The following is a 12661-nucleotide window of genomic DNA, read 5'->3' as shown; positions in this document are numbered from 1 at the left end:
GGCGCTTGAGTCTGGGCGGGCGGCGCGTTGCTGTCGGGATCACGTAGTGGGCAGACTGAAGAAAAATAATAATTATTGACCTGATTTTTGCGGGACCCTGGGGTCCCGCCAAATGATTCAAATGTGCATTCAACTGTGAAATGCTGAAATATCTATCTTAATTGGCTTTGTGAACAAGGGGCTAAGGTTCAGGTGTCATTCCGGCGATGAGACGATACCACACACCGAAGCCGCTTTAACTCTACTCTCTGCGTGCATTTGTAGGCAGTTGCATGCCAGTGGCTAAATATTAAAGGTGTATATATTTTTTCGATGGCATTTTTTAGTTGGATTGTACCTAGGACTTTTAAGGACAATTTCGCGTCTTTTTTATCGTTTCCATAATTCACATTACGCTACATGCTTGCGTGTCTACGTGCTAACAAAAGTTAGGTCACCCCATAGCACGTGGAACGACTTTGTCACTCCATAGCACGTGGAAGCACTTTTGGCGGAATAAGCGTGGAAGTGACATCTGTCAGTAGCATCAAGTTTTTGAAATCAATCCGAAACAATATGAAATGTAAATTAGATCATCAGAAATCTAGGCCAAATTTTCACCATTCTTTCTGATGAATCCAAAAATCTGGAAACATCACTGGCAAAATACATTGGTGGGGCATGGAAGCCAATGGATGTGGTGGATGGGGATAAGGGGAGTAGGAGGGATGGGGGGGGGCATTCCATTTCTAATCTCCATCATCATCAGCATCATCACTATCCATGGGCAGATAGCCAGTTGGTGTCCACTGCACATTGTGTCACTTGTTTCCACTTCACAATGAGTACAATCTCACATTTGTCAACAATAGGCGACGTTTCGGGCAATGTCCCTTCTTCACGGCACATAGATCACGTGTTTGGTGCTTGCACACCATTGCAAATTAGCACGGACGGCTGCGTACGATGCGAAAGAATGCCGACACACACAGCAGTATCACCGCATGACGGTTTCTATAGTGAGCAGCTGAGCATTGTTAATGTTGGGTGGATTGTCACTTGCAAGGATCGTGAGAGGTGGCGGTGAAGGCTTGGCAATATCTTCATCCAGCAGTAGATTGAGTATGGCTGACGATGGGGTGTTGCTAAGGTTTGCTCCTTTTTCACTGGCCACTAGAGTGGCAAGATGCCACTGGTCGTAAGGTAGAAGACCATGGGATGAGGCCCGGTGATTCCTAAACCCACTTTCTCTGAACAATCACGTTTGCTGAATGCAGCACGCGTTGTTGCAACGAATTGTACTGCACGTGTAGCCGTGTTAACCGTCGCGCTCCTAATGAAGTGTAAGATATCGGAGAATTCAGATGTTGGTTTGCTCCTGAATGGGACATTTAATTCCGAGCCGGCTCCCTCGAGACGCCGCAGTAGGGAGTACACACGTGGCACTGTAATTATATCAGTAACAAATGCTAATAGTGCGAATGCCATCTCGTGCCGCTGGCTAATAACGTCGGCTCGGTCTATTAAGTTGCTTTGACACAATCGTCTGTAGAGTATTGGGCATGGACTCTTGGAACAGTGGCCCTTTTTGTTGTATAGATTTACATATCAGGGTGTGATTGCACGCGTTTCCAAATGTTCCTTTTCATCGTTGTTTTGGGCAAAGTGTCCCAGAGCCTCCCTTAACCATCAATAGCAAAATTGGCAATGTGATTTGTTTAGGCTATTTGCCCAAGGAGTAAACCTGGCCCATGACTTGAACATGCTGGAAGCCTTTATTAGAATTCTGTGGAGAGAATATCAGCCCTGGCTTCCCAACTACAGGGTCTTCTTCTGTGTGGCTCATTTCACATTCTAAAAACTATGAACTTTTTCTTCATAAACTTTGAATTTTTTTTTACCAGGTAAGATCTACTGAGCTATATATCTCTATTTCAGAAGCGACATGGTCACAAATGATAGCTCAACGAAGTATCTTATTACGTGGAAATTTATAGCAGCCAAATACTCTAAACGCATGTTTCTAAATGTAGAGGGAAAAACCCGGAGGGTCCGGAGAAAAATTAACACGACCACGGAGAGAGAGAGACATGCAAACTCCAAATATACAGTAAGCGTCATGAGCAGCGGAGTATATCGCTGTGATGTTTCCTTCGTATGTGTGCATTGGGCATTGCATCGTTATACGTTGTTCAGTCTGTTCTGGATGACCACAGTTGCACACTACTACTGGAGAGTTTTTAATTTTCCATTTGTACATCAGGTATCCGCATCTGCTGCCATGGTTTGTGCAGATGCGGTTTAGGGTGGACCATGAGCTTCGTAGAAGATCAAACATTATGGATCTTCTGCGTTGGGTCTTTCACAAGGTGTTTGTTTGTGAGTTCTTTGGAACTCCATTCAGCTTTCCAAGCTTCATCGGGGCTTGAGTTCACATTGTTTCGGGTCAGGCGGATGGGTCCAAAAGGGCTTGCGTTACTTCACGCAATGACGAAGGAGGTTACTGAGGTCCTGATGAATGGGAAGGCGACTGTTTCCCTCGATACTACAGGGTCAGTGAAATGCACTGCAGTGCAGTGTATGACGGCAAAAGTTTGGGAGTGGTGGCAGAGGAGATGGCGAGTTGTGTTCCAATCAAGGGCAAACATCCTGGTCAGTCATCCCCTTCACCAACCCACAATGACCAGAAGGGTGACGTATAGTCTCTAACAACCCCAGTGACTGACAACTGAATTGTATTATTTGTGTAAAAAAAAAGTAAAGGTTCTGCCCTGCAATTGCTTGCTCACCCCACTGCTGCCGGAAGGGCCTCCACTCGCGGGAGCTTTAGTGGGTGCCCCCCCCCCCTCGGCAGCATTTGGCCTAATCTTCCACACTGGCCAGGGAAAACGTCGAAAGTACCCACACACGTTGCACCACATACTGCTTGCCAATCCGCTAATTGTGGCGTACACACTAATGCTGAATGTGTTATGCACTTTTAAACTAAAAACTAATTTCTTTAGAACTGATTTTTTGTGTGTGTTAAGTTTGTTGCTGTCCTCACCCGCACCTCCCATTAGCACGGTCGGCGACGTACGGCGCAAAAGATAATTCAGCATACATGCAGGTGCGAAAAAAGTTCAACAGGGAAGCCTTCAATAAACTCGCAGCCATTGCTTCAAACTGCCGCACCAGGAGGTTGAGGCGAACCGGAGACCTCTGGGAAGTCCAAGCGTGCTGCCCATTACCCAGCAGAATGTGACGGTAAACAAAGCGGGTGAAGGATCCTTCGGAGGCGACGTAACGCGCACGCGTAAGAGAGGCAACGGTGAAGGATGTCACGCAGTGCCTGCTACGTTGTCGCTTTAGATTTATCTCCCAGCGAGATGATGTGGCGGCTCTGGCATTGCAGCGATCGGTGGGTGTCATGAGACGAATGCGTTTCCGCACACCCGCATGAATTGTGATGGATATAAAGAGAAAAATCTAATTTGGTGGGGCGATTAGATATATTTCTTTTTTAACACGCACGCTTCGTGACATCCTAACCCTGAGTGACACTTACCACTCCGAAATGCCATCGTGCAGTTTCCCCACCCTTGAATCATTTTATGCCATTATGTATGTGACGCACATAGTTAGTGCCATTGCAGACGATGGGGGGAAACTCTTCGGGACATTGTGTGCGGCAGTGTATAGCATCCAGTGCTGTAGGTACGTGTGTATGTTGAACTTCATTCGCACCGCAGGTAGCCAACTGTTGCAATCGGGAAGGACAACAAACTCAACAAAAAAAGCAGAAATTAGTTTTCAAATTAGATTTTAAAATGCATCGCTCCAGTGGCTTCCTAATGTTGGAAGGAAGAGCGTTCCAGATAGCCGCAGAAGTGCGTCTGAAAGCGCTGCGACGCGGTTGACTGTCTTTGTTCAACGGCCCACCAAAAGTTGCTGTGAGAATGACCAGGAGTTTGCTTGATGGTGGTTTATGCTCCTCGACGAGATCAGCAGCGAAGTATTGTGGTTCGCTTTGTGGCAAGCACACCATGCACTTTCCCACCCTTTTAATCGTTTGGTGCCATTACGCATGTGTGGCACGCGTAGTTCAGTGCCATTACAGACGATGGGGGAACTCTCAGGAAATTGTGTGCTGCGGCGCTCAGCATCCAGCTCCGAAATCAGAGTGCGCGACGGCTTTGCGGGATCGTGCCATTTACAAACCCAAAATGTCAATTGATGTACTTCCAGATTTAGGAGCACGAGACAATCCCAACTCAGGAGAGAGATCAATTGCAGGCGCACGGAACTGGGAGGTAATAGCGTCAGCAACCACAAACCATAAACACACACGCAGACATCCAAACTCGCAATTTTCACCGGATATTTTCATTCGATTCGGCCAAAGAATAACAGCGCCGTTGGATGGAATGCAAGCAACACACTTGCCACGAATGCTAGATGCTCCATCATTATTATTATGATCATCATCAGCCGTGGTCAATCCACTGCTGGAGGAAGGCCACTCCAAGCGCTACAAATATAGCAATACACCTAGCACCTGCACACGGGCTGATTTCATCACTCCATCTCCCCCCAGAGGACGTGCTCTCTCGGACACGTTCTGTTCCTTGGCCTGCCACTCCGTCACTTTCTTGACCATCGGCCCCCTCTAACCATGACGTGGACCTGCCCAAGCCCCACTGGGCATTTTCTGTCGTCCGTGTGTTCAGCACGTTAACTGTCACCACGAATGGCCACTCTTTCTTATGTGTTTGTGAATATGCTACATATGTGGCATTATGATGCACGTGCATTCCATCCTACAGAGACGACAATAACATTTCCTCCTTTTACTAAATAATTTATGGCCATTAATCAATCCGTTACTTGAGGAAGGCCATCCCACGCCAACCATGGTGGTTGTTTGACTATACTTCACCGTGCTGGTCAGTGATGGTTGAAGGGGAGAGACTCAGGTACAGCTTAGATATCACTCGCCACTGATGGTAGCCGGTCAGCAGGTTCATAGCGCATCGAGCTAACCACTGCACCACCGCTCCACCCCGAGACTGGCTTAATTTAACGGGTGCACAAACAAAGCTGAGTCGCACAAATCTTTTGCATGCAAGGTTAATTAACTAAAATTTACCATGGGACCATTAATTGCTTCGCAGGGGGGTTGACCGAGCATTGCGGAGAGCGCCAACAGCTCCCGCTGATTTGTTTTGGCCCCAGGTTTGAACGCTCCCCCCTCCTGATTGATGAAAATCCGTTGCGGTCACAGACTGCCGTGGAATTATGTTCCTCGAGCGGCGCTTTCCGCTCGCCGCGTCTGGGGCCCGAAGTCGTGTTGACGAATGACGCACGTGCCGTGGACCGTATCGATTGGCACCCCCGCGATTTCCCGAGATTTTTGTTGTTGTTGTTGTTGTTTTTGTTGCACACTCGAAATGAAGGACGTGGGCAGATGCTCCAAATCGAGGGCAAACACATTTATTGTGGCGATCTGTAAAATGCAACAGCACGTGGTGTCACACACAGCAATTTTCAACCGAGTCGCCATTAGCCACGTGACTGGTATACAGGGCAGGTTACTCAATAACCCTGCCAGCCACCTACAGGCCCGACTCAGTATCGCATGCTGGTGTACACACGTGCGTTGATGTACTGCACAGCACACTTTACTCCATTGCTCAACGAGGAAATATTTAAAAGAGTGGTCCATTCCTAGCGTGCCACGTTTTACTATCGCCGTCGTTTCATTGCACGTGGGGAAACTTGGAGCACCGTAGCTGGGGCGAGGGGGCTGCGGGGTTCCAGTTTGGAAGGACAGCGTTAAGGCAATGCGGGGAACGCCGTGCGTCAGTAGCGGCTACCGCAGGGAATTAATTTGAATTAAAGCACCTCCAGGTTGATGATGTTGCCACCACTCTAATTAAAATTTCAGTTCGTGTATTTTATATCATACTAGCTTTACTGCTCGGCTTTGCCCGGGACTTGGATTCACCACGCCCGGCCACCTTTATCCCCCCAGTGGCGATGTTCACACACCACACCAGTTACTCGTTTGAGGCTGAGTCGACCTAGGGGAGGCCCAGGACCGGTTCAAATAATCGTCACCGGTTCATAGAGCAGCACGCTAACCACTACACTACCGCTCCCCACACACACACACACGCGCGTCCATGGGTACACATACACGCGCTTGCTGCAGACACACACAACTTTCAGGGTGCGTACGGCTGCAAACGACTGAAATAATAAAGCAATGCTGCGGGAAGAACGCCTTAGACCTGCTACACATTTGTATGGGGGAGATGCGTGACGCTTTCCGCATGCGCGGGTGACATGACAGAGATGTGACGTCACAGCTCACTTGCCGTGCAAAATAAATGCATTGCGCCCCCTCCCCCCCCCCCAAATATACAAAAGTCTATTTTTATAATGTTTGCATGGTGTACAGTCTGGAAAGTACCCACATGGCAAATTTAAAGTTTTTTGCATGTCGGGAAGTACGCTAAACATATTTGAACAGACATACATATTCACAAATTTCCCTTTTATATATAGATAACCTATGAACCTATATAGATGTGTGTGTGTATATATATATTTGCCGCCTCATTCCAAGGTGCTTTGCAGCAATTATACAATTGTACACAAGATGACAGTGGTTGAGATAAAGAGTGTTGGTTGTGATCAAAAGTGGTGGTGTAGTTGTGGTGACAGGAGATTAGGTGGGAGTGTTTAAGGAGGGGTTGGGGTAGTGACAGGGGTTGTGGTAAGCCTGGTCGTAGCTTGGGGCAGGGAGTATCAGTAGCTGGATGGGCTAAGTATAAGAACATTACCTCTGTGGTAAGGGTGCAGCCTTAGCAGAAGGGCTTCCACTCCAGAGAAACCCCTAGAGGGTGTTTAGCCTTCTCTTCCAAGCAATCCAGACGTCAAGGGAGAGGTGGGAGTGCACACACTTTACCCCAACCACACGCAACTTGCCGACTGACTAACCGTGGTGGAACCCACTCGCACTGCTGGGTTGATCAGAGGCGGTGGGGATTTGAGAAACTTGCCCCATCCTTTCAACTGCCTCTACGGGATATGGAATCTAACCGGCGACCTCTGGGAAGCAAGTTCAGTGCGCTGCTAACCGTCGCACCCTCTGTGGCAGCATCCGTACATTGACGTTCAAATTTTTTTCTGACGATGATGCTTCCCCATTCCTCTACAGCAGCAATGTACACACGTGACAAACTGCTGGATGGACAGAATGCACTCTCGTTGAGGGCCTTCTGCTAGCAGTAGCACGAGCCAGCAATTGCAAGGTTGCACCTTTACCTTGTACAGTCTCTTCTCCTATAACGCGGTAGTTGCGTCCCTGAAGAACGGCGCGTTGTGGAAAAATCGCGTTGTGATAAATAATATAGGGTAAAGCACAGTCCGCGATAACACGTGAGATGCGTACGCCGGCCGGACAATGACTAAAGTGCGCGGGTAGCATCTGGAAGCATCCAGCAGTATCCCGCCTTGTGTGATGCTACGCCGAGGCAGCCATACGACCGCTTACTCCTACTCACACGACGCAGTTCTGTTCACTCAATCGCGTTGTATCCAATTCGCATGCGCGTTTTAAGAAATGTGTTCCCTAATGCATTAATCGCGCTGGGTCCATTTGGCGTTCTGAAAACACCTCGCGTTATAAGAGGAGAGACTGTACGCTTTTCCCTCTCTCTCCCCAGGTACATGGCGATAATCCACCCGCTGCGGCCGCGGCTCTCGGCCTTCGCCACCAAAGTCCTGATCGGCGTCATCTGGCTGCTGGCCGTGGTGCTCGCATTTCCCTTCTTTTACTTCTCGGAGGTGGCTGACAGCCATGGCCGCTTTATCTGCTACATCTCCTTCCCCAAAGACGATCACGTGAACCTCAAACTTGTGTCCGTTCCTTTTTCTCTCCTCCTGCTTACTGACGCACCGCACGCATACGCACGTACGCGCGTACGTGTGCACGCGTACACGCGTGCGCACGGATGCTGCCGTGGTGCAATTGTTAGCGGCGCTCCCGTGGACTCGCGATGCGGAGGTTCGATTCGATCTCCCGGCGTGGCAGTGAAAACCACGTCGCAAGTTTCTTCAAGCCACCCACCGCTGCCGCCTCTGTCCACCCAGCAGTACACGTGGGCGCAGCAGAGTTAGTTAATCGGCAGGTGGGGTAAGGTATGGTTGCTACTACCTCGAGCCAAGACGTCTGGCCAGCCTGCAAGAGGAGGCCAAATGCCCGTGAGGGGCTCTCTAGAGCTCCCGCAAAGTAGAGGCTCTTCCGCCAACAGTGACGTGAGCAAGAAATCGCAGGGCTGCACCCTTTACCAACTTTCCCTTAACAAACTTCCTGAGCCTAAGAGCCGCAATGCTCACGTGACTAGGAACTCATCTTCTTGGTTCTTTCGGTAAAGTCACGTCGAATGGAAATAAAATAATAAAAATAAAACATAATAAAATAAAATTCTCACGACGTTTCGGCCACAGCACAAGTAGCCGAAACGTCGTGAGAATTTTATTTTATTGTTTTATTTTTATTATTTAATTTCCATTCTACGTGACTTTACCGTAAGAACCAAGAAGATGAATCCCTGCAGTCACGAAAGCTTTAAATCGAAAAACAAATGACTAGGAACCACAAGGCACACACGACATAGTTTCCAACTCCTTAGAGCGGAGAGCCACCAAACGCTCTAGATAGACCTTCAAACATTCCGCTAGACATTTTACGCGGTGCTACACAGCATGAACTGATTGATGCAGGATCCTAAATACAAACCTGACATCGTGTAACTAGACACTTTACCAAGTGTCACAAAGAGCGAACTTATAAAGGACCCTTAATGCAGACCTGAAATCGCTCCTTGTCCTCATCCCAGACAGTGGCCGGATTTGTCCACTTTCACAAAATGTTGTTTCTTGGGAAACCCAAAAGGTCGCTAGGTCTAGCGATGGCAGCATCGCTGATTTGGCAAGGCGGGCCGCACACTGCTGTGTGTTGATGCCACCAGTTAAATTCTCGCTTCCCCCCCACCCCCCCCCCCCTTTACGGCGTTAATTTCCTTCGAGTTTAAATTAAAGGACATTTTAAGAGCACAAATTGACCTCGAAATTGTGGGGTAGCTCAGGAAGATGCAATAACCACTTGCCAAACATGTATGAAATTGCTGCACAATTCTAGACAGCAATTTCCCGTGATCGTTTCACTACACCCCACAGGAAATAACACAGCCTTGATGATATTTAATGCCTCTAAATGGCAGATATACATGATATTGATCATAAACAAAAAGAATTGCATCCCTTTGTCCATCTTTGTTGGATGAAGATATCCCCCATGCCTTGTCATTCATATTGCGGGGGCGGGGGTTTGACCATACTTCTCCAACCTGGTTCGCCCGGGGATGGTGAAGGGGGACTGATTGTGGACTGGTTTCAGATATCACTCGTCGCTGGTGTTAACTCGTGGTCAGCAATCAAACGTGTGGCACGAAGTTGATGGCGAATTGCGTTCACCTTTGTGCCACCCCAAAATTAAATTATTGCACCAATTGAATTGGAAGGATGCACGTTCAAAGTCTCGCGTGTGGATTGAATTTTGTTTTATGGTATGAGGATAGAGAAGTCGTTACCTACTTAGCTCTTTGCATTGTGAGATCAAACTTTTCAGTCCAAGATTTACGAGAGCCAATTGCAGCCCTTACACCTCTTGCCCACACCACTGAAAATAGAAGGGACTCCAACAGAGATTATATTTGGCCTACTCTTCAACGGTAACTAGATGCCGACGAAGAAGTGGGAGCGCCGACACTTTACCCCAACATCACGTGAGACCTGCCGATTGACTAAGCGTGGGGAACACATTTGTGCTGCTGAGTGGACAGAGGCAGCCGGGATATTGAGCCAGTGACCTCTGGATTCAAAAATCCAGTGTACCGATCATGACACCACGTTAGCATGCAGGAGATCATGAGACCGTGTAAATGGCATTCCAAAACAATTATGTTAAGTTGATGTATTGGTTGGTGACCGGTGCCTGTTGTACCTATTTTTAAAAATATTTTTTTCCCGATTTAATTATTTTTTTGTTAACCAGGTAACGCCCACTGAGCTATAACTCTTTTTCAGAAGAGACCTGGCCACGAATTATAGCTCAACGAAGTGGCTTATCACGAGGAAATGTACAACAGCCAAATACTCCAGACGCATGTTTCTAAATGTGGAGGGAAGAACCGGAAGACACGGAAAAAAAATCCACACAATCATGGGGAAAACAAACAAAAACCCCACATATACTGGCGTCAGGGTCAGGATGTAACCCACAACCCCCTGTATGCCAGGCGAGGTAGTTAACACATTGCCACCATGGCACACAAGCACTATAGATGCTTTGTAAATAGGGCATTTGCTGGGAATAGTATTTTGAAAGCCCTGTTATTTCCTTTCCCTAGAGGTGGCACATTTGTATGAATGTCATAACTCAAAAGAGAAGCACACATCATAGTCGCACCTATTATAATCACGGAGGTCTCCCTTACAAAGGATATTGCATCTCGTTAATAATAAATAGAGAAAATGACCTTAAAACAAGGCTGTTAACTCAACCTGCTATTATAATATTCTCTGGCCACCATAACTTGCTATAGATTCTTAACATTTGAATTTATCACATCTCACGGCGACAATACTTCTACGTGTGCCCAGATTCTCTGCTTATATCGAGTGACCAGCCCGGCCTCCAACAGGCTGTTTTGAGCGGCAGCATGAATTTGGCAGCTGGGGCACAAACTTGAAGCACAATAGCCAGGCGGTGATGGCCTGTAATCCAGCACTGTGGAGCGGTGAGGGTTGGTGGCTCGCATAGATGTTGTGAACCTCCCTTCCCGTGGGCCTCGAGGAGGTGTCATACCCTGGCTTGCCAGGAGAAAGCAGTGCAGAAAAAATGTGGACTCCCCCTGTTTTATTTGTATGGGATAGCGCGTTTCCCCCTCGCATGCGTTGGGTTTCTCCGTGCACCCCGCTTTCTTCCTACATGTGAACACACATGAATAAACCAATAACACCTTCATACGTAGAGGACCACGGAGGTTGGGCAATTGTTTGCGCCGGCTCACGGGGGAGACTGCTTTCCTCACTTATCTGCGGTTCATAGCGCCTCCGAGTCATTCTCTCACTACGAGAGTGAGCGAATACCGCGCGGCGCATTACAAGTTCAAAGCATATTATTAAACATTAATATTATTCAATATATATCGATGAGTAGGATCGGGGGTCCAAGTGGGCGCTTACCATCGCTGTTGACCATAATGTAGTACAAATATGTCGGGGCTGGGCGTCGTTTTCAGCCAGCTGTGACTTGGTATTTGATGTGTGTATGTTGAACGTGTGTATTTTATGTGTATGTTGAACGTGTGTATTTTGTGTGTATGTTGAACGTGTGTATTTTATGTGTATGTTGAACGTGTGTATTTTATGTGTATGCTGAACGTGTGTATTTTATGTGTGTATGTTGAACGTGTGTATTTTATGTGTATATGTTGAACGTGTGTATTTTATGTGTATGTTGAACGTGTGTATTTTATGTGTATATGTTGAACGTGTGTATTTTATGTGTATGTTGAACGTGTGTATTTTGTGTGTATGTTGAACGTGTGTATTTTATGTGTATGCTGAACGTGTGTATTTTATGTGTGTATGTTGAACGTGTGTATTTTATGTGTATGTTGAACGTGTGTATTTTATGTGTGTATGTTGAACGTGTGTATTTTATGTGTGTATGCTGAACGTGTGTATTTAATGTGTGTATGTTGAACGTGTGTATTTTATGTGTGTATGTTGAACGTGTATATTTGATGTGTGTATGTTGAACGTGTGTATTTTATGTGTGTATGTTGAACGTGTGTATTTTATGTGTGTATGTTGAACGTGTGTATTTTATGTGTGTATGTTGAACGTGTGTATTTGATGTGTGTATGTTGAACGTGTGAATCTTATGTGTGGTTTTCACACCTGATGATGATTGCTTGTGTTGCAGTCGAAACGTCGTGAGAATTTTATTGTTTTACATTTTTATTATTTCATTGTTTCCCTTCTACGTGACTTTACCGAAAGAACCAAACATATGAATCCCTGCAGTAACGAAAGCTTTAAATCAAAGACACCAGTGATTGTTTCGCGTTAAATACCATCGTGAGGAATACATGCCTCATTATTGTTGCTGCTGCTGTGCATTTGTCGGTGGCGATGTTGGCGCTGCGCCCCTCCCACCCCCCAGGAATCAGATCGTGGTGGTCGTGTTGGTGTACCTGCTGCCGCTCGTGGCCATGGCGGTGGCGTACACGATCGTGGGCGTCACCCTGTGGGGCAGCGAGATCCCCGGAGACACGGGGGACAAGTACCACGAGCAGCTGCGGGCCAAGCGCAAGGTGATGGAGTTGGGGCGAGGTGGGGGGGGGGGGCGCGGACGAGTGGAACAACCATCCCGATATAGGACCCCAGAGCTTGGGCAATTCGTTGCTTGCGCCGCTAATTCTCACTGGCTATCCCGCTTTACGGTTCTCCTCCACCCCCCACCACCGCGCACCTCTGCGTGTAAACTAACTAACTAGTTTAAACTCTTTTACTGGTAGGAAACGTAGTGGACTGGAAGCCCAACTGGGATTAATTCACAGGA

The 12661-nt window shown here is 47.4% G+C and overlaps 1 protein-coding gene across 2 annotated transcripts in view; it reads left to right on the top strand.

The window, feature by feature from the left end:
- LOC116951045 (substance-P receptor) overlaps nucleotides 1-12661 on the top strand; it is a 102133-nt gene that overhangs the window by 55796 nt on the left and 33676 nt on the right. Inside the window, exons 2-3 of one of the 2 annotated variants that reach the window (XM_032969371.2) lie at nucleotides 7692-7886; nucleotides 12263-12413. In XM_032969371.2, coding sequence (XP_032825262.1) covers nucleotides 7692-7886; nucleotides 12263-12413 — 346 coding nt within the window. The remainder of the gene's footprint in view (nucleotides 1-7691; nucleotides 7887-12262; nucleotides 12414-12661) is intronic. The other variant, XM_076073221.1, reaches the window with a different exon arrangement.

The sequence above is a fragment of the Petromyzon marinus genome, chromosome 41 (assembly GCF_048934315.1).
Source record: "Petromyzon marinus isolate PM22_M1 ecotype Great Lakes invasive population chromosome 41, UKy_Petmar_22M1.pri1.0, whole genome shotgun sequence".
In the NCBI taxonomy this organism is placed as follows: Eukaryota; Metazoa; Chordata; class Hyperoartia; order Petromyzontiformes; family Petromyzontidae; genus Petromyzon; species Petromyzon marinus.
This window is presented reverse-complemented; position numbering and strand designations above follow the sequence as displayed.